General features: G+C 56.0%; 2 protein-coding genes across 2 annotated transcripts in view; one reads left to right on the top strand and one right to left on the bottom strand.

The window, feature by feature from the left end:
* The window catches only part of PRPF6 (pre-mRNA processing factor 6), a 34,531-nt gene extending 22,664 nt beyond the window's left edge, over window positions 1–11,867 (bottom strand). Inside the window, exons 1-8 of the mRNA XM_065892144.1 lie at window positions 11,788–11,867; window positions 10,043–10,211; window positions 8,722–8,840; window positions 6,322–6,400; window positions 5,686–5,862; window positions 5,307–5,462; window positions 966–1,060; window positions 362–518 (exon numbers count right to left, since the gene is read on the bottom strand). Coding sequence (XP_065748216.1) covers window positions 362–518; window positions 966–1,060; window positions 5,307–5,462; window positions 5,686–5,862; window positions 6,322–6,400; window positions 8,722–8,840; window positions 10,043–10,211; window positions 11,788–11,858 — 1,023 coding nt within the window. The 5' untranslated portion in view covers window positions 11,859–11,867. The remainder of the gene's footprint in view (window positions 1–361; window positions 519–965; window positions 1,061–5,306; window positions 5,463–5,685; window positions 5,863–6,321; window positions 6,401–8,721; window positions 8,841–10,042; window positions 10,212–11,787) is intronic.
* Window positions 11,868–13,603: 1,736 nt separating this feature from the next.
* Window positions 13,604–16,645, top strand: SAMD10 (sterile alpha motif domain containing 10). Its single transcript, XM_065893450.1, has 5 exons — window positions 13,604–13,694; window positions 15,507–15,688; window positions 15,769–15,940; window positions 16,286–16,426; window positions 16,623–16,645. The coding sequence occupies exons 1-5, from the start codon at window positions 13,604–13,606 to the stop codon at window positions 16,643–16,645; spliced, it is 609 nt and encodes a 202-aa protein (XP_065749522.1).
* Window positions 16,646–21,833: the final 5,188 nt, after the last annotated feature.

The raw sequence follows: 21,833 nt of genomic DNA, 5'->3' as shown, positions 1-21,833 counted from the left end.
TACAGTCCCTCAGAGGGTCTCAGGACTTTCTGGAGCTGATCCAATCACACCCCCTAAGAGTCAGGCCCACCTCCAGGTTTCTGACGTCAGGGAGGGCGAAGGGCTGACCAGCCTTGGTCTCTCTAGTTAAGGTTATCTCCCTGTTGAAGTAGCGGCAGTCAGGCTTTCACTCCAAGTAAAAATAAGCAGGAAAAACCCTTTCCCAACTTTTCTTCCCCTCCTCGCCTGTCCCACCGCCTGCAGCTTCAACACCAAAAGGCAGGCAATTCCCTCCAAGCCCAGCTCACTCCCACGGTGTCCTGCGCGGCCCAGACGCTGAAGCCCCTCAGGGGCAGGGTGCAGCTTGGGGCGGGCGCCCTACCTTGGGGCACATCTCTGTCCCCTTCATGATGAGGTTCCGAGCCACCTGCAGCTTCCCAGTGACTTCCTCCAGGCGGGCCGACGCGATCCAGGCTGGCGGGTGGTGAGGGTTTGTCTCCCGAACAGACTTGAGCAGCAGCCTGGCCTTCTTGATGTCACTGTGCAGGCGAGAAAGCACTGGGTCAGGCCACCACCTGCTGAGGGCGCCCGGCCCGGAGGAGGGTGCCACTGCAGACAGTGTCCAAACCGTCACATCTGATGCCCCTGCCGACAGAACCAAGTCAGAACTCAGTCGGCACCCTTCCAAGTCCGCGGCACCTCCACACACACGGGCATCGAGCCCAAGGTCAAGGTCAGAAACATGGGACGCAATCGGCAAGCTGCTCGCTAGCTCGGCACACACACAGATTTGGAATGTCATCTGTAACAAATTTAATGTCCACAGTGAACGGGTACAGATTTATTTTAAAGGAGAAATCAAACGACCCCGCTCTACCTTTCTTAGAACATCCACCTCCTGTTCTGGCTGCATATTTTTCAAATAAAATCCAACACATTCCCGGCAAGCCGAGCCCACCCAGCCACTGGCCCTGCAGGGTACTCACTTGATGTCCCCTCCGTGAGTCGGGATCATGGAATTCAAATCTGTCAGATAGCCTTTGGGGTCAACCACAGTCTGCCCACTCACCGAGTCAGATACCTGCAAGACAGGCCAAGCCCAGCTAGTCGGACAGAGCCAGGACTGCCTGGAACGAAGTCCTCGGAGGGTCCCTGGAGCCCCTTCCCCTAATCCCGACTACCAGTGGGCATGGGAACTTTTAAGTAAGAAAACAACCTTAACTCAAACAATAGTTTGTAACGATAATAAGCAAATTTCACCCATACAGAACAAAGATTTTATAAAAAAAAGAAAACATAAAAGTCCCAGGGTGGAAAAGCCTAACTGAACATAAGGTCCACCTAAGAATGAGTGAAACCCGGAAATCACAAAGATTGATGATTTCAGCTAATGTTCTTTACATTTTCATGGAGCAGTTCATTGTAGCATTCTCTCAAGTTGTGTCTTAAAGTTACCATGACAACGACAAAAAACAAAACAACCTGAGTAAAAAGTGGGCAAAAATGCAGCAGGACAAGGAAAGGATGAGAGGAAAAGCGACGGGAAGAAAGAAAACTCCCTTTGTTTGCAGGCAACTTGACTGATTATCTATGTAGAAAATTTGAAAAAAATCAACAAAAAACTCCCAGAACTAATAAGTAATTACAGCAGGGCTGCAGGATACAAGGCTAATATCGATCACCGTCCTACATACCAGCAGTGAATATGTCGAATCTGAAATTAAAAACACAACAACATTTACAAGAGCACCCAAAACTGTGAAACACGGTGGACCCTTGAACACGGGTTTGAACGGCGTGGGTCCACTTATACCTGGATTTTTCCCCTCAGCACATACCACACCGCTCCACGATCTGCAGCTGGCTGAACCGACGGCCGTGGACGGCCCTCAACTGCGCACAGGGTCAGTGCTCCCAACAGCCCACGCTGTTCAAGGGTCAACCATACCTAGACGTTAACCTGACAAATACGTACAAGACCTGTAGGAGGAAAAACTACGAAGCCTTAACAAATGAAGTCAAAGAAAAACTAAATCAATGGAGAGAGAGTATCGTCAAGATGTCAGTTCTTCCCAACTTGATCTGTAGATCCAACACATTCCCAATCAAAATCCCCGTTACTTTGTAGATACTGACAAGCAGATTCTAAAGTTCACATGGAGAGGAGGCAAAGGACCCAGAACAGCCACCACAACATTGAAGCAGAAGAACAAAGTCGGAGAACACGACCCAACTTAAAGACTTACTATAAAGTTATAGTAATGAAGACAGTGTGGTACCGGCAAAAAAGACCTCCTAGAAAACAACACAGGAAGAAATCTACATGACCTGAGGTTTGGCAGTGACTTTTTAGATACTACATCATCAAAGGCACAATCCATGAAGATAAGAATTGATAAGCTGGACTTCATTAAAATTAAAAATTTCTGTCTGTGAAAGACACTGTCAGGAGAATGAAAAAACAAGCTATAGCCAGGAGGAAGCATTTGGAAAAGACATATCAGATAAAGAACTGTTATCCAAAATACACAGAGAACTCTTAAAACTCAAGAAAACACAAATCCCAGGGAATTCCCTGGCGCTCTCACTGCCAAGGGCCGGGTTCAATCCCTGGTCGGGGAACTAAGATTCTGCAAGCCACGCAGCATGACCCCCCAACCCGCACCCCCCCCAAAAAAGGGCAAATGACTTGAATAGACATCTCTCCAAGGATGAGATACAAACTACCAATAAGCACATGAAAAGATGTTCAACGTCACCAATCAGGGAAATGCCAATGAAAAACCACCATGAGCTACTACTTCACACCCATGAGGATGGCTACTATCAAAATGCCAAAAGTAACCAATATTGTCCAGGATGCAGAGAAACTGGAACGCTTGTGCAGTGCTGCCCTGCTGGAAACCTAAAATGGTGCAGCTGCTGTGGAAAACAGTATGGTGGTTCTTCAAAAAAGTAAACCTAGAATTACCGTGTGCCCCAGAAATTCCACTTCTGAGTTTATATCCAAAAGAACTGAAAACGGAAACTGAAAACTGAACAGATATTTGTACACCAAGGCTCACAGGAGCATTAGTCACAATTGCCAAAAGGTGGAAGCAACCCAAGTGTCAGGACAGATAACAAGATAAACAAAATGCGGCTTATACATACATACGATGGAGCATCACTCAGCTTCGAAAAGGAAGGAAATCCTGACACCTGCTACAACATGCATGAGCCTTGAGGACATAAATGAAAGTATGTGAAATAAACCAGCCACAAAAGGACCAATACTGTATGAATCTATTCATATGAGGTCCCTGGAACAGTCAATCCACAGAGACAGAAGCAGGACGGTGGGGCCAGGGGCTGAGGTAGGGGCTGAGGAGTGCGTGTCTAATATGGACAGAGTCTCCGTCTGGGAAGACGAGGAAGCGCCGCGGACGATGGTGGAGATGGGGCACAATGTGCGTGCGCTCAATGCCCCTGAGCTCTACACTCAGTAACGGCTAAAACTTTAAGCTTTACCTTATACATACCTTAGCACAAAACATTACTATTTTTTCTCTACATTTTACACACAAGCGTGAAGGATAAACAACAAACTAGATCTACGCAAGGTAAATGAAGCTGAACTTCACCACTCACAAGGATGCAAATTAAATGGAGGCTTGTTGGAGGGAATGGGCCTCCCAGATTGGTGAAGACAAAGACAAAGGCCCCCAGACCAGAGCTGCCAACGGGGTGGGGGTGGGGGGTGATCGATGGCACAGCCAGCTCCCCCATGTTGCCAAGTGTGGAATGTCGTGCCTTTGAGAGACAATTCGGCACCTAAGTGAAAATATGCCAATCCACCAATTCCACTTTAAAGATACTGTAAAAATATTTACTTAAATCTGCAAAGATAGAAGCAGGAGGAGTTCATCAAAACATGGTTTGTGGGACTTTCCTGGTGGCGCAGTGGTTAAGAATCCGCCTGCCAATGCAGGGAAGACGGGCTCGATCCCTGACCTGGGAAGATTCCCACATGCCACGGAGCAACTAAGCCCGCGCGCCACAACTACTGAGCCCGCGTGCCCTAGAGCCCACGTGCCATAACAACTGAAGCCTGAGCACCTGGAGCCCCCGCTCCACAACAAGAGAAGCCACCGCAACGAGAAGCCCACAAACCTCAACGAAGAGCAGCCCCCGCTCGCTGCAACTAGAGAAAAGCCTGCATGCAGCATCGGAGACCCAACGCAGCCAAAAATAAACAATAAATTTATTAAAAAATAAAAAAAACATGGTTTGTAACCACGAACAAGCAGAAACCACCCAAAAGGTCCATCAATCAAAGACGAAATCATGATATTCACAATGAACTACTCTCCAACTTTAAAGTAAATACATATCTAGTAGCATGAAAACGTGCAACTTTTTGGATCTGTAAGCTACTACTTATTCTTTTTACCGTAAAATACCTGCTCACCGTAAAAAACTCAAGTATAGCAAAAGCTCAATTAAAATTTAAGTTTTCCACTGAAGCAACAGGAATGGCTGAGTACTTCACTCTGCTGTTTTTCTAAGTATGTGTGAAATTTTTCCATAAAAATGTTTAACACAAAGCATTCCCCAGTGGTGTGGGTGTGCCGCCCTGGTCACGTCCTGGCCTGTGCAGGTCCGCACTCTCTTCAACACACGCGACTACTCTGGGTCCGGTTTCCACGTGCATGACTCCTTCCCGATTTGCTGCTTCTCTTGACTTTACAGTGCTTTCTATCGTGCAAAAGTTTTTCATTTGTACGTAGTCAATTTGAAAGTATTTTCCTTCACGGTTTCTGACGTGCATGTCATATGAGAAAGGGTCTTCACTCTGCCTGGGTTTTCTAGAGCACGGAACCAAGTGCACGCCCCGTAAGGACACAAGGATTCACTAGGGTGCAGGAGGAACACACGTACGTTTAACTTTTATGCAAAGAGGGAAGGGCATTAAGCGACATCAACAGGAAGCACGTGGCTTGTCACGAGCGCCTGTCTGGGCTGCTCCTCAGGCAGCCCTCTGTCACCTGCCACAGACCCCACGCCCCAAGGGAGCAGGAGAACCGCATCAGGTGGCCCTTCGCTGCTGGCACCAAATGCAGCACACCTGTGCCCGCCCTCTGGGTCGACACACGCACCAGCCTGCGTGCAGAATCCCATCACACTGTGTAACGGGACAGGGAACTGGACATGTCACAGGTCTGTTTAACGTGTGACGAAGTCCTTCAAAGGGTGAACTTTTCACAAATATAAATTAGCTTTATAAGCAAAACCAAAAATTCTTTAAAATGATCTGTAGGAAAATAACGCATGACACAACCTCTCACCTGGCTCAGCCTCATGTCCATCAAAGTGTTCCTGGCTTGGCCGATCTTCCTCATGTCCAGCTCACCTGTGCCGGGTGTCATCAATCCAGGTGTCATCCCACCTGGGTATGGAGTGTTCAGTCCGCCTGGATAGGGCGTGTTCAGACCTCCAAATTGCTGGGGGAAGCAAGGACAAAACGCTGGCTTGCGTTTGCATGCATTTCATTCGCATCTCTGGAAACTCTTTCCACTGGAGCCCGACGTCTGAACCGTCGGACAGACTCAGCCGCGGCACAGGACGAGCACATACTCCGGCTCCTCCAGCGCTGCCCCCGTCCCCCGTCCTGATCTGTCCGACCAGACACAAGGAGCCCCGTTCGCCTTCTCTGTGGGTACTCACAGTCTGCCGGGGATCTACCGAAGTGTGGTTCTCTCCAGTCTGTAGATGTTTGGCAAAGAAGCTGTCGGGAACGGGGGTCAGCTTCTCATAGCGGGGGTTCCGCTGCCGCTTGTTTCTGGCATCGCCGACCTCAGGGATGCTCAGCCACTCTTCTTCTGTGACTTCTGCCAACTTCCTCTGGAAACACCCGGCCCCCAAACATTAATTCTCTGGCAGAATTGCACATGCACAAGAAAAATTATGTTCTCCCTGACCCCTATCGCCCAAATCATGATACCTTAAGGACTCTGATGCAGACACTGTTTATCTACTTTGCTTAGAAAAATCAACCTGTTGGATCTGCTCTACTTCACTCAGATTTAAATTGTTCTGTCAAAGCCCGGGGAACGCAGTTCAGAAAACCTGATGTCTAAATGGACATAGTTACAAAGTTACAAAGAAAATCAGCTCCTCTGTCCTCCCTCTTCTGCACACACACGTATAATTAAGCACACCCAAGCAGGGCCCTTCTTCTACCCTCTGAATTAAAGAAAGGGCAGAGTGAGCAAAGTTGTGCTCGTCTCATCAGCTGTGCCCCAGAGCGTCTGTTCTCCGCTGGGAAGGCCACGAGGAACAGCAGGCCACCCCTCTGCTCACTTTGAGATCTGAGAACTGCTGCTGGATTTTGGGGCGCTCCATACGGTATTTCTCGATTTCTTCTTTCTCCCTCTGCTCCCTAGAAGTAAAACGTGTGCATGTATTAGAAATCCTGGATGTCCATCCTGAAACAGTCACTTTATCACCCTTCCTAATTAAATCACCAAAAAGAGTGATTCCACACACTTAGCAGTTAAATCAAATCGATTTTAAGGCAACAATGGATACGTTCACAAATAACTCAACTCGCTACCAGATAAAAACATGCAGAACTCACTAAAATAAAAAGCAAGTTGTCTTACTCCATTAAATACCTGCATTTAAACACAAGTATATTTACTGCTTTAAAATTCTATAAAGTCCCAAAGGTAGGGCCATCCTCTGAATAACTCAGCTCAGAAGAAAAGCTGAACCGTTGTCCTAGTTGCCCACTCAAATGGGTTCCTGGTGACTTAGGACCAGGTCACACGTGAACTCAAAGAGCCGTGGGCAATGGTGACGAGTATCGACCAAGTTAGGCAAACCGGAGTAGACATGAGCCCGGCAGCCAGGGCTTCCCAACGCTGAGATGTATATTTCCCTCCACAAGGTTAGACAGGAACTTGAATGCGTTGTGAATAACGACGTGCTTGGAAAAGACAAACACCTCTCGACTGGCTGGAGACAGCCTGGCGTCACGGCTCCTGACGGGAAGCAGCTCGCACAGATACCATCAGGTTTTCTGGCCAAAGATGCTCCACCGGATCCGAATCAAGCCTCAGGCTCCAGCTTCCAATCTGCAGGCAACGCTGAGAGCGCAACGGGTAAAAGGGTGCCGCCCCGTAAAGGGGTGATGGTGGCTAGGAGACATGCCTGAGGAGTGGCGCTGACTGTGTCACGGCTCGTAAAAGGCAGTTCTACAAAGTTCTGGGGACAAGCGGGGAACAGTGGATGCGGACTGGCTACCAGGTAACAAGGATGGACTGCTCAGCACCAGGGCGAACTGACCCCAACGGGAGCCAGCAAAGCCCACCTGCAGAAGCAGAAGAAGCAAACGTGCAAACCGAATAGTGCAGACTACGTGGGGGCACACGCCTGTCTGCTACGCTGTTCCTTCTGCTTTTTTGTATTGTGAAAAGTTTTCAAAAGCCAACCACTTCCCTAAAACCACTTAACACAACAATTTTCTGTATGTATCCACATCACTCAGATTTTTTTAATGAATGAATCCCAGAAGATTGGAATCAAGTCTTCTTTAATATGCAAAACCACCAAATTACGATACGCATAAGTTCGTGCACGTTGATTAAATAACGTGCTTTTAAAACACTCCCCTGAAGAACGGTACTTCACTCTTCTAATATGATTTTGAGAAAACTAAAAATTCTACAAGTTATGAAATGAAAACTGTTATGTATAATGAGCAAAAGAAAGAAAAAAGTCAACCAAAATGTTAACCGTCACCTTCCAGGCTTGCGAATAAACATTACTTACACTTAAACTTATCGTCCTAATATTCTAGAGTGAGAATGCATCCTTTTTGTAGTAAAAAATATAAACATGTTATGAAGCAATAAAACTCATCACAGTTTGCAAGATCCTATGCTGACTTTGCATATATTTCCCCAGAAAATGACAAGGAATCAGAAAGTTGCCAATGAGGTAACATCAAGGACAGACGTGCTGGGCCAAGTTCAGTCCAACACACCCACCTGAGAGCCCCAGAGGGAAAACAGGAGGGCTCTGCGGGGGAGTGGTCTTCCCCCAACGGACCCCCAGGAACGGAGGGTGCCCCTCCCACAGGCTGCCTGGGCCTCGCACCCTCCAGCTCACTGGAGTCCGTCCCCACCAGCCCAGCTCAACAATGACCTGTGCAGTAAGATTCTCAAGACACAGCCGCATGCCCACGAGGACCGCAATGGTCATTTGCCATCTTCAGTGAACCTCCAAGTTACTTAATATACACTCATCAACATCACCACGCCCATTTCAAAGATGGTAACCCTGATGCATAGGCAGAATAATCCCCCAAATTCTGTCGATTTCTGGGAAGTCAAACACGGAGCTCCTAAGCTCTCCACTCCAGTCCCCAGCCCCCAAGGCTTCTGTGCAACAGTCCAGGGTTTTCCAAGTGTGGCTGCCACAGACCAAGCCCCAGGCAGCCTCAAAGCTGAGCAGACGCATCTCCTATTCTTGCAAATTTTCTCCGAGTCTGAAATAAATCGAAACAAAACTTTCTGGGACTTCCCAGGCAGTCCAGCAGTTAAGACTCTGCGCGCTTCCAGTGCACGGGGCACGGGTTTGCTCCCTGGTCGGGGAACTAAGATCCCGCAGGCCACGCGGTGCAGCCCAAAAACAAACAAACAAACGCTTTTTTTTAAGTTGGATAAACACAGCATGAAGAGCGACAATTTGTCTTACCTTCTCTCTTTCCTTCTTTCATCCATCCTTTTATCCAGGGCTGCATAGATGGCATCTGCTTCCTCATCATCTTTTTCGTAGGGCCCACTTGAGAAGAGGCTCCCAGCATAGCCGTTAAACTGAGAACCAAACGACATACTTAAGAGTGTCAGCTTTTCTCCAACACGACCCCCACCAACAGAAACATCAATAATAGAACACGTCTAGCTGCAAAATGCTTGCTCAACAATGTTTTTCAATCACTCGAACCCAAACTGAAGGATAACAAAATAGCTGATGAGCGCTCTTCAAAACTGTCAAGGGCGTGAAAGAGAGAGTATCCACACCAAGCAGAGGACACTGAGGAGGCACAACCAAGTGCAGCGTGGGGTCCTGGGCCACAAGTAGGACACAGGTGGAAAAACCAGTGGAACTCAAGTAAGATCTACAGGTTAGTTAATACTGCTGCGTCAGTGTTAATTTCCTGGTTTCAATAACAGTACTAGGGTGCACAGAATACCCAGTTCAATATCCTGGGATAAACCGTAATGGAAAAGAACGTATACATCTGTATAACTGAGTCACTTTGCTGTACAGCAGAAATTAATACAACGTTGTAAATCAACTACACCTCAAAATAAAAACAAAGATAAAATAAATAAAAATTTAAAAAATAGGGACTTCCCTGGTGGTCCAGTGGTTAAGACTCCGTGCTTCCACTGCAGGGGGCACTGGTTCGATCCCTGGTCGGGGAACTAAGATCCCACATGCCATGCGGTGCGACCAAGAAAAATGAAAATTTTTAAAAATTTACAAATAAAAAAATAATAATAGTACTAGGGTCACGTGAGATGGGAGAAACTTGTGAAGAGTATGCAAGAAGTCTCCATATTATTTTTGAAAGTTCTCTGTAACTTTAAAATTACTCGAAATTGAATTTTTAAAAAACTTTTCTCTGAGGAAAAACGCCATCTGTTGTAACACATCTGTAGAAGACTTCAACAGACCAAACATGAATTCGTTAAGAAAATAAGCACTAAAGCAAAAGAAGGTAAATATTACCAATTCCACTTAAAATTTTCATCATTAAAGACCAGCCAAGACACAGCAGCGATGCAACAGTTCTAATATGTGCAAGTGCATCTCTTCTGAAGAGACCACAGGAGGGCACATTTCTTTATATTTGCCCTGCTCCCCTCTCAAACTCTGTTTGAGCTATCCCCTATCCCCTGACTAGCTGGAACAGTCAATGGACCCACCACTCCAAGCCACTCATCACAGATGCCAACAGCACACTGGGTTAAGAACGTGGACGCTGGCCGGGGAGCCCCTCACAAGTCACCTCATCATAGTTGGTGTCATTGAGGTCCTCGTCATCGTCATCCGCAGCCTGGCTCTTCTTCATCTGGTCCCCGACAGTCCTCTTGCCGGGGGGCGCATGGCGGTCATCCACGGGATCATTGGCATCCCGGGCAGGCCCGATGTCCGAGCGGGTGGTGAAGCCAGTGGCACTGCAGGAGACCCCAAGATGCCCATTTATTTGAGTGGCCTTGTTCCTGTGCCAAGACCCTCCGCAGCTGTCACCTAATGACACCTCTTTTTCTAACTCCTCCGGGAAACCTCCAAAGAGCCCAGAAGCAGTGAACTCCACACAGCTGTCCTCTTCAAGAGAGAAACCTGAGACGGTTCTGAGGCTACCTTCTGCCACCCCACATTCTCCTTGAGGGAGATTCCCCGGGGAACCAGACCTCTCTGCTCCCAGGTCACAGTCTCCCGTTTCCAACAATCTGCCAAGCAGCCCTCTCTCTGAATCCAAGCAGGCCCCCAAACCCAATGTGGCCCAGTCGGAGCTCCCCTTCTGTGCCTGCCCTACAGTTGCTCTGGGTTGTTTCAGCCGATGGTGGCAGTGCCGTCCCAGGTACCACGGCATCAGCTTTGCCTCCCTCTCCCTCCCATCTGTCTCTAAATTCTACGGGGTCTACCGCCAAAATCCCTCCTCCGAGACCATGACTCCCATCACAGCTGGGATCCAAGTTAGCTACCCCCGCACGGAACTTGCCTCTGCTTCAACACAGCTCTGAGCACAGCGTACTGAGGTGTCTACTTCTCCAGTGCCTACAGGGGCTCTGGTCCCTCCGCCCCTGCAGCTCCACGCCACCCACCACACATCCCACCCACACAGACTCCTCACAATTCCTTCCTCTTCCTCCACACCTCATCTTCCTTCTCAAATGCCCAACACACAAAGCAGCAGCTTCTCCTCTAACCCTGCCACGTCTGTACACCCCTACGTCCTTCTGAACTTGGCTCAGATGTTGATCGCCGGAACCCCAGAACTCTAAATCTGTTCCTCTTTATGTACTTATTTATGCAAACACCTCATCTCCCCTAGTAAACTGCAGGTCCTCTGAAGACAAGATCTCAGACTTGTGTGTGCCCCAGATAACGCTGGACGTAATACCCCCAACAAGAGAAACCTGATCAAACGAATAACAAACAAACACGGCGATGACGCCTGCTCACGTACTCAACAATACATGGTAGTCATCTGACCTGGGGGACCCAGTCACAAGGCTCACAGATGCCATCCCTACCCCTGGGGAGTAGAGAGTCTGAAGAAGCAGCAATGTGACCACCAGCACCTCAGGGGAAGAATGAGGTACCACCGTGAGAGGCCACACAGAGGACTCCAGCCCGGATCGTGGTTAGAGAATCAGTCACGCTCAAGTCAAGAATGGGGGGGGGGGGGGCCGGTCTGCCCGGCCTGGGGGGGCGGGGTGCAAGGGTAGCCACAGAGCTCCGACTACCTGACGGAGATCTGCGTCCTCGCCACGGCAGACTCGCAAGACGGTGCTGCCACCCACCCCGGGCACAGAAACCGGGCTCAGAGTCGTCGCTTCAAACCCAAGCGTCCCGCCTCCTAGGGGCAGACAGCCTCCCTCGGGTCTGCTCTAACCCAGAGCGCCGTTCTTCTCACCAAGATCAGGCCAACCCCGCGCCATCCCTGTTCTCGTCCTCCCCGTCGCTGTCGGCGGCCGCCCAGACCCGGGCCCCTTGCCCCAGCGCGCGGCCCGCCCCAGGCCTCACCCGCGGCCCAGCCCCGGCACGTAGCCGAGCGGGGCGGGCATGCCCAAGAACGGCTTCTTCTTCTTGTTCATGGCGCCGGTGACGGCGACGGCCAAGAAGGAAAGGGATGGAGGCCGCGGCCGGAGGCGAAAAACCACACACGTCCGAGGCTCTGGAACAGGAAGGATCACGGCCCGCGTCACCCGCGCCCCGGAAGCAGAGCGCGTGGTCCCACGTAGCCCCGCCCACCGCGGATTCCCTGGGCGGAAGTTTCCGAAACTCGACTTCCGGCGGCTCCCGGCGGCTCTGGACCGCGGCTAAGGGGACAGAGACGCGGCGAGCGCGTGTGCTGTAGCGCCCGCTCCTGGTGCGGCGGGCAGGCGATGTGCTCCTGGACTAGCCCTGGGGGACCTCAAAACTGAGCAGGGGCGGCCTTGCTTACTGCGTGTTTTCGATGCATTTCCGAGACCTGCCTGTACGAGCAGGACCCATGGGTCCCCTTCCTCCCTGAGCCTCCCACCCTGCCCTTCAGAGTCGCCTTGGCCCCGGGGCAGGGCCTAACACACCTGAGCAGACGGCACACCTAGCCGACTGTGTAGGGCTTGTGCGGGGTGTATGTGCCCTGATGGCGGTACAGACTGCTGCCCTAGCTCTCCGCGCTCAGATTCCTGGGCCCAGTTCCGGCCCCGCCCACACCCCCACCATACCCTGAACATTCCGGTGATTCCGGTGACCGTGAGAGCCCAGACCCTAGAGAGCTAACTGACGAAAATAAATAAATGCAGCAGAACAAGTCAGTATGTGGGCACGGGCGGTCACAGCATGTGGGTGAATTCCGTGTGTGCTGGTGCGCACGGGTGCAAGTCCGACCACCCGCGCTCGTATTTTAGGTGGACACGCAGGACGGTTATCTGGATACTGTGTGTCCATGTGCACCTTCGCTCAGGTGGCGGTGGGACATTCTTTGGTCCCCACATACACCTGGGGAGAGCCCTTGGGCTCCTGGCAGAGCAGGCAAAAAGCTGGTCACAAGTCTAGCCTTCTGCTGGACCAGGCAGCCCCCAGCCCACCCTAACACTTCTCACTGGGGTCCTGAAGCAAGCACATCCCCCCTGCCTGCTGCAGCCCCCTCGGAGTTTCTCTCTCCTCCCTGTCCCCAGCCTACCCCTTTTCGGTGCCACATCCTGGGCACTGAGCCAGATTCTGGGGCTACAGAGGGAAGGGGAGAGACCCTGATGTCCTCCTGAAGTTCACAGAGTGGGGAGGGGGAGGTAAGAGAGCGTCAAACTGGCTTCTCTGGGGAAGCAACTGCCCATTCGAGAGAGAAACCTCCAGAGAGGTCTGGAGAATGCATGAATAAAGGAACGAGTAAGTAAACTGACAAAGGAGAATGGAGGGAAGTGGTGGGTCTGGCCCTTGACCTAGGCCCCATGGGGCAGAGGGTCCCAGGAGCAGGTAGGATACCCCCTCCTCTCCATACGCAGAGAGGACTAAGGCACCCTCAGATGCTCCTGCAGACGCCTGGACCCCGGGCGGCCGCACAGAGTCACTCGTCCTTGGCGCCATGCCCAGGTGCGCACAGCCGCCCCTTGCCCCGGCAGACGCCCTCCGCGCTCGCACATCCGCGCGCCGCCGACACCCCTCGGAGCTCCCGGAGCGCGCCCCGCTCTCAGGGATCGGCAGCAGGTGCCTCGCCGCGCAGACTCGCCGGGCGCGGGGACCGGCTCGGGCGCGGGGCCGGCTGGGGCGGGGCAGCGGCGCGCGTTCCCCGCCGGCCACACGGGCCGCCCTGCGCCCGGCGAGGGGCGTGTGCACCGGCTGGGGACCCGCGGGCCCCATGTTCACGGAGCTGAGGACCAAGCCGAGCCCCCCGCGAGGCCGCGCCGGGGCTGTGCGCGCCGGCTTCGGGGAGCGCCGGGATGTGGACGGTGAGCAGGGCTGGACCCGGGCGCGGAGCTATCGCGGTCTGGGGGCTCGAGGACCGGAGGGACAGGGCCGGGTCCTAGCGAAGTCCAAACTGCAGCCGCGCTCGGAGTAGGGGGCGCGTCCCGGCCGAACGGGGTTCCCGGTGTCTTTATCCCGCGCTGGGGCGAGGGCGGGGGAGGGGGGCGCGGCGGTCAGGCCTTAGGGATCGGCGCGCCCTGGTTTGGGGGAGGTGACCCGCCGAGGCTCCTTTCCCCAGGCTAGTACCACCCCGCGGTCACCTTTTCCTTCGCGCGGAGAAAACCTTCCCCGGCCCCTGCAGTGGGGCCCAGAGGGGGTCCCCGCCCCATTTCCTCCTGGAATTCTGACGTTGGGGCTGGAAAGGAGGGACGGACCGACCGACGGACGGAGAGCCCTCCCCCAGCGCGGGCAGGAAATGGGCGGGGCCCGGCTGGCCCAGGACAGGTGCGGCGCGGGCTGAGGCGTCCGACTGGTTCTCCCGCCTGGAGGTTCCTCCAGGCGAAGCCCTGAGACCCGGGCGCCCCTCCCCCGAAACGTGCCTGCTTAGAATGAGTCTCCTCCCACCGTACTAGAACCACCCTCGGCCACGCCCTCTGTCTGACCCCAGACCACAAATTCAGAGTTGCCATCCAATTCCAAAGTTGTAAGAATGGGGAGGGAGGAGGGGGTGGAAGATGTGGGTTTCCCTCATTACTGAAACCTCCTGAGCACATCACCAAGCGCTGCCCTCAGTGGGGGTGAGGGGCTGTGTCTGTGGTAGGAGGGTCACTAATTCTCCTGCTGAGGGGGTGGGGGAAGGACCCCGGCCTGGGAACCCGATCCTGCCTGCTGAGTCAGGGCGTGGATGCTGTAAGATGGGGCAAGGCTGGGCCCTGCTTCCTGTCTCTCTCCAGGGCTCTGTTGACTTGTGGACACCACACGGAGCCTTCATCCATCCATTCAGTCATTCACAATGTTTCTGGGCACCTCCTGTGTCCCAAGACCTGTGCAAGGCCTTGGGAGGGGTCAGTCCGGGTGTCTACCCTCCCCTGACTCCTATCAGCCACCAGCACAGAAATGATGGTAAAACTAAAAGGTGATGAGTGTAACGAAGCCGGCGTGAGGAGAGAAAGCACAAGGAGTCAGCCTGGGTCCCCGAGCACGTGCGTGCAGCCTGTGTGCTGTGCTGACACTGCCATGCACGGGAGCTGCCCTGGGCCAGGGGGCCTGCAGGAAGGGGCAGCAGGAACCTTGTGGGCTTGCCCAGAGTTCAGCCTTCTTCTTGTTCACAAGTCACAGCCAGTGAGCGCAGCAGGACAGAGGCCAAGCCCCCAAGGAACGCCAGGTGGGGCTGCAGGGACCAGGTGCCTTCCACGACGACGTGGGCAGGCAGCCCAGCCACAGGGGTCTCCCCACAGCACAGAGTCTCCCAGGACGCTGGGGCCGCTTTTCCTCACAGGCAAGCCCTGTGCGTGTGTGCGCCCTGGTCTGATGTGGCTCTGCCAGCCCAAGGAGAAGACCAGGGCCGTCCCAGGAGGGCCCCACCTGGTTCTGAGTGTGAGGCTCCCTGGTGGCCACGTCTCTCTCTAATTAAACAGAATCCATCCTGCTCCCCAGAGCACAGACTATGCTTCTTGAAGGTGGAGTTCTCAGGACAGCTCGCGCACACTTCCTTCTCTTTGGGGAGGCTGGGGAACCCCTAATTGGGAACGTGCCTCTCCTCTTCCGTGGAGGGAAGATGGGCTGAGCAGGAAGCCGGATCACAGGGAGGGAGCCCCTGCCCCTGACTGCCGTGACCAGGCACCCTTGCTTCGCAGCCACTGCCCACTTCAGCTTCTGCCGGACCCTCCTGGAGCACACGGTGTCGGCCGAGAGCATCCCCTGCCCTCTGCCTCGGACCCCGGGCACCAGCCTCACGTGGCACGACTCCCGCAGCCAGAGGGCAGCTGGCAGCCGGCAGGTCAAGCTCCTTCAGCAGCCCGGCACCGAGGCCCCCCAGGTACCCACCCACACACTACACCCACCTCAGCCCCTGCCCTCCTTGCCACCCCACTCCACCGGCCACCCCTCTTCCCACAGGGCCGGCTGTACTCTGACCACGATGGCCTGTACCACACAAGCCCCTCCCTGGGTGGCCTGACGAGGCCCGTGGTCCTGTGGAGTCAGCAGGACGTCTGCAAGTGGCTCAAGAAGCACTGCCCCCACAACTACCTCGTCTACGTGGAGGCCTTCTCCCAGCACGCCATCACCGGTGCCGTGGGGGGCTGGGGGGCTGGGGTGTGGCAGGGGCGGGCTCCCCGGAGAGCCTTCTCCCCCTCCTCTCTCTCTTCTGCTTCCTCCCCAGTCGGCCTCTCCCGTCTGGGGCTTTGTGTCTGTTTCCGTCGTCGCCTGGCTTTGCTCTGCTCAGCCACCATTCCTCCTTGCCCTCCCTCCGCCTCTCTCCCTCTCTCGCCCTGTCTCTCTGAGTCTGTCTCTGCACGTCTGTCTCTGCCCACCCGACCCATTTCTTCCTCTCTCTCCCTTCTCTCTCTCCGCCTTTGCTCTCGAAACCCCTCGGATGGCAACCTCGGCTCAACCCCTCTCCCCTCCCTCCCAGGCCGGGCACTGCTGCGGCTGAACGCGGAGAAGCTGCGGCGGATGGGGCTGGCGCAGGAGGCGCAGCGGCAGGAGGTCCTGCAGCAGCTGCTGCGCCTGCGGGTGCGCGAGGAGGGGCGGAGCCTGCAGCTGCTCAGCCAAGGTCAGTGGGAGGAGCCAGGAAGGCCCACAGGTTCCGAAAGGCCTGGGGGGCTGGGCCTCGAGGCCCCGGAGTGCAGGGTGGGTGGGTTGACCTCAGGAGGGTGGCCGGGGACCCCAGTATGGGCCGTCCTGCACCCGGGGCAAGAGGGGATGGTGCCAGAGGCCCCCGACCCTCCTCACCCCCATTTGCCCCACAGCTTCCTTCGGAAACATGTCCTAGCTACTGCCTAGGCTTGAACGCCGGACCTCAGCACTGTGACCGGAGCCCCTGACGAGCACGAGGCAGAGCTGGCCGTGCAGCCCCTCTCAGACCCCGCGTGACGCCCCAGGGGCCAAGCCCAGCCCCATGGACAGGTGACGCCCCAGGGGCCAAGCCCAGCCCCACGGACAGGTGGGACGAGCGTCGCCACCTCCAGCCACCTCTGGTTGTGCACTCCGGGCAGTGCCTGGGAGTGGGCGGGCGGGCAGGCAGGGCTGCTTGAGTGGGGCCCTTCCTCCCAGGACCTGAGCCCAGGCCCACCCCCTGGTGCTGCTGGCAGCATGCAGGGCAGCCACCTGGAGCCAGAGCCGGTTTGGACACCCCCAGCCTCCCAAGGAGTCTGTTTATTTATATTCCCTTCGCCCGCACCCTCCATCGCCTGCTGAGTCACGCGTCTTCTAGGCATCCTGCCCTCGCCCAGGGCCAGAGGTCTGCCCCCTCGCCCCGTTTACGCCCTCCCCCAGCCCCTAGAGGACTGCCCACACAGGTGGGGTAAACTGCCAAGGCTCCCTTTGGTATGTGGCCCTCCCCTGTCCTTGCCCAGAGAATGGTCATTGGCCCAGCCCAGCCAGCCACCGTGCCAAGGGCTCTCACTCATTTTTGAAACCCTTACCACGCCCCCATCTACTCACGGGGACTGGGACACACGCCCAAGACCTGACCCCCAGGAGGACCCCACGCCCAGTGCCCAGCACCAGGCTCACCTGTGTCCTGGCCTTAGGTCTGGGGACGGCTCCCTCCTCCCAGGGTCATGGAGACTGCCTTCCAGGCTTAGTCATGGGTGGGCGTTCCCACTGCCCCTTTCCCAGGAGAACCCGGATCCACACAAGAACTGTTCTGACAGCTGCACCCCCCATGCCCACCCGGTGGAGACCCAGCCAGCACCTGAGCCACCACTCCGTGGGCCCAGCAGAGGGGGAGCTAGGGCAGTCCTGGCAGCCCCACCCTCTTGCACCCCTGCCCACTCAATCCCCTAGGGGATTCTGAAAATCTTGGAGACAGACGAGGCTGAGCCACCAGATCCCAATCCGTGCCCTGTGCCAGCCTCAGGATGGGAGGTTGGTTGTTGCAGGTCCCATGTGGAATTTGAACAACTGGCCTGGTGCCCCCCATCCCGTGCGCCTCCCCATGGGAAGCCCCTCATCCTGCCCGGCTGCCCTGAATATCCCTGGCCACCTCATGCCATCACGACATGACCCTTTCCAGGGAGCCCTTCCTGTCTCTCTCCCCTTTTCCCTCCCTGTCTTGGACTCTCAGCCCCGCTGTGTTCCTGTCTCATCTTCCTTGTTTTGCGCTTTTTTATATTCTGACAAAAAAATCAGAAATAAACTTGGTTCTCAAGTGCCGCGAGTGTGGTGTCTGACTCTGGCCACCCAGGCATGTGGCGTACGCTCAGAGCCTTGAGTGGGGCCTGGGCCAGCTGCCTCCAGATGGGGCCACCAGGGGGCAGTGGTGTCCCATCCTGGTGGGGCGCCTGTGTACCCCAGGCCCCTGCTGGCCCCAGCTGCCCCATGGGCCGCACCCAGAGGCAGGGACACAGGTGTTCTAGGTTCCTGGGGCTCTTGTAACAGATGACCACGACAGGGAGGCTTAACACAACAGAAACGAACTTTCTCACTGTTCTACAGGCCACAAGTCTGGAATCCAGCAGGGCAGCACTCCTTCCTGGGCTCAGGAAAGAACCCTTCCTCGTCTCTCCAGCTTCTGGGGGCTGCCCTGGGGGGATTCCTGGGCTCATGGACACACCACTCCATTCTGGATTCCAGGGTTACATCACCTCTGCCTAAATCTCCAAATCTCTGCCAAATCTCCCTCCTACAAGGACACTTGTCACTGGACATAGGGCCCACCTGGATCATCCAGGATGATCTGTTCATTTCAAGACCCTTAACTTAATCACGTCTGCAAAACCTTTATTCCAGATGAGGTCCCATTCATAGGTTCCACGGATCTGAAGTGACTCTCTTTTGGGGATCCCCATTTAGCCCCCTACACAAGTGAAAGCCCTGACATAAGAAACACACGTCACAGCACATGCCCCCACACGTACCCACACAGAAACCAGACACACAAATACTAACACAGAGGCATAAACCGAGCCCTGCAGTCTGGACACACACGCACCAACACACAGAGACACGATGACACCAGCGTCCAGACACACAGCACACTGACACACAGGGTCCCAGCATCCCATGATCTCCTAACATACAGAAAAACACCAGGCACAGTGCACCCCATACACAACACACATAACATCACACGTTGCCCTGACATGCAGACGCGCTGTGGCCTGGACACACACCCACCGAGACCCAGACATCCCCCCACACCTTGTGTCCGGTCACTTGGACGCTAACATACGACCAGGATCTTTCTCACCTAGTACGGGACACAGAGACATACCCTGACACCTTGATGGCCAAACAGGACACAGCCTGACATATGTGGTCATGCAGACACACACCTACCAATTGGATGCACCTCAGGGCACACACACTGACCCCCCCCTCCCGAAATCCTGCATGTCTTGACCCTGGGGTGGGCACGGTGAATGAGGGAAGAATTACACAGGTCTCTCTGGCTCTGATTTCCAAAGGAAGGACTGACTGACCCCTCCACAGAGGGCCCCTCCCTGCCTCTGCCCCAGTATGGACACTTGGTGCCTCGAGAGAAGCAGCTCCCAAAGGTCCCTGTGAGAAAAGGAAGACTCCAAATCTGCCCACATGTTTTGTGCCCTGCCCACAAACAGTGTAGCCGAACCTGCCCCAGTGTGGACAGAGCAGGTAGAAAGAGCCTCGGGGAAGGAGGAGCACCTTTTACCTCTGTCTCCAAACTAGCGCTCCTTCCCTACTCCATTCATTTCCAAGTCTCGGTGAGGTGGGTGCCCTGTCACCCCCAGACCTGATCCCAGCATCCCTGCCAAGAGCCCAGTTCTGGGGCACAAAGGAGCAAGGAGGGCACTGGCTGCTGGTCTAGGACCACCGCCCTAAAGTAGACAGGCTGCTCAGTCACCCCAGTAAAGCCCATGGCCTCACACTGCCCCGGCACTGCCAGGAGCCAGGCCATTTCCTGAGGGTGGCCACAGGCAGACGTGGTCACAGGGCTGGCTGGAAAAGAGGCTGGATCCTGCTTTGCAGGCTCAAGGCCCCCGGGGCCAGGAGTTCAAGGTCCCAGGGGAGGGCAGCCTCTTTCGCTGCACCTTCCCGTCGCTTCCATCCGTGCGCGCTGGGCTTGGGGCAGCACACAGCGCCCCATCGTGCCTCAGTTTACCCCAATGCCTGAAAAACACCTCCCGCCCGACGGAGGCATAACTGGCCACTTCGCCCTGACGGCCCAGCCCACGCAGGCGACGGACGGGGTACCGGGCAAGCGGATGGCCGCACGGGCCCCCTCCCCCGACCCGTCTCTCCCGTCGCGGATAGCGGCAGGAATACCGCGAGAGTTCGCCCCCTCCCCCCCACAGTAAAACTGTCAAAGGTGGGAGGGGCGGGAGCGCGCATGTGCGCAGCGCGGCGCGCAGCCTGCGCCGCCCGGACCCCGCGCCCCGCGCCCCGGCCCGGCCCGGCCCCGGCCTCTGCCCGGCCCCGGCCCGCTGGGCGCCGCAGGTAAGCGCCCGGCCGCGCTCCCGGCCGCGACCCCGGGCGGCCCCCGCGCCGGCCGCGCCCTCGACCCTGACCCCGCGCGCGGGTCGGGGGGCCGGACCCGGAGCCCCCGCCCGCCGGCCCCGCCGCGCCCGGACCCCCGCGCCGCGCCCCGCGCCCCGCGCCGGCGTCGCGTCCCTGCCTCCTTCTTCTCCAGAAAAAGTCGCCATTTTGGTTCACTGCCTTTGGGCCCCCCCCTCCCCAGGCGCCCGGGATCGGCCCTTCCGGGGCCACGCCGGGCCCGCACCCGCCGCAGGTGACAGGTGGGTAGCGAGGCCAGCCCCCAGGTGTGCGTCCCCGGGCCGGCCTCATCCGCGCGCCCGGGCCCAGGCCGGGGTCCCGGGCCGAGCGGCCTGGGCCGCGGTCCCACCGCCAGCGTCGCCTGCGGTCAGCGCGAGGCGCTCCTATCCCCCCCCTCCAGAGGGTCCCACCTCTGCGATCCTGCTGGCCCCTCTGGGGAGGGGCGAGCCCTTTCTCCTCCTGGTGCGCGAGTCACAGGCCTTGAATAGAAGGGGAGTCTCTGCCTCCTAGGCCAGCCCTGGTCCCGGGGGCTCCCAACTCCGAATTCTTCACCCAAGCTGGAGGAAGGCTGGAAAGGTGGGGCTCAGCAGGTACCCACAGTAGCCTCTGCTGGGGTCAGAAGGGCGCTGGCATGTATCCTTGGAAGTATCAGTGTGAGGGCTCCCAGAGAAGTTTGTTTAGAGCGCTCTGGACCCGTACTGACCCCAGGCCCAGGATGTAGGCAGCCCCCTGACCATGGGCAGTGACTGTCCCGATCTCTGATCTCAGTCCGCCCAGAGGGCCTCTGGACCTCCTAGGCACGGCAGATCCCTCCTTTTCTCTCTGTTATAAGTTAGGAGACTTCCCTGGCGGTCCAGTGGTTAAGACGCCACGGTTCCACTGCAGGGGGCACTGGTTCAGTCCCTGGTCCAGGAATGAAGATACCACATGCTGTGTGGCGCAGCCTTAAAAAAAAAAAAAAAAGTTAGAAACCATCAGGGGAGGGGTAACCTGCCCACATTCCGCCCCCCTCTTCTTCTGTGGCCTTAAGCGTCCCTGTGGGAGGACCTAAAAGGGCTGAACTCAGAGTCGCCCCAGCTCTCAGAGCCTGGGGTCCCCCAGCAGAATGGGCCCACTGAAGCCCAGCCTCAGTCGGCGGAATGTTCTCTGTGGCCAGGGGCCTGTCGTCTCTGGAGTGGCGCTGGTGTGCCTGTAGGTTGGGGACAGAGTCTCTGGAGGGTGGAGGTGAGGAGGTCAGCCAGGGGGAGAGTGGCCGAGGGATCCAGCATGGGGCATCCGTCTGGTTGGAGGGGCCCCGGCGGGAAACAAAGCAGGGCAGGGGGTCAGGGAGGGTGGCTCAGCTGGCATAGGGACCAGAAGCCGGTGCTGCAGGGTCCTCGGTCTGCTCCCCCTGGAGAGGCTGTGTCCGCAGTTGGGGAGTGGGCTGGGGCCCTCAGTGCCCACCTTGGCCATCTTCCAACTGTGTCCTGAGGAGAAGGATGCGA

This window comes from Phocoena phocoena, chromosome 15 (genome assembly GCF_963924675.1).
Source record: "Phocoena phocoena chromosome 15, mPhoPho1.1, whole genome shotgun sequence".
NCBI lineage: Eukaryota > Metazoa > Chordata > Mammalia > Artiodactyla > Phocoenidae > Phocoena > Phocoena phocoena.
The sequence above is the reverse complement of the archived record's forward strand: the minus strand, read 5'-3'. Positions and strand labels throughout refer to the sequence as shown.

Coding starts and splice junctions, on each gene's coding strand:
- SAMD10 (XM_065893450.1), top strand. CDS start 13,604: ATGTTCACGGAGCTGAGGACCAAGCCGAGCCCCCCGCGAGGCCGCGCC. Junction 15,689..15,768: donor CCGGCACCGAGGCCCCCCAG/GTACCCACCCAC, acceptor CTCTTCCCACAG/GGCCGGCTGTACTCTGACCA. Junction 15,941..16,285: donor CTCCCAGCACGCCATCACCG/GTGCCGTGGGGG, acceptor CCTCCCTCCCAG/GCCGGGCACTGCTGCGGCTG.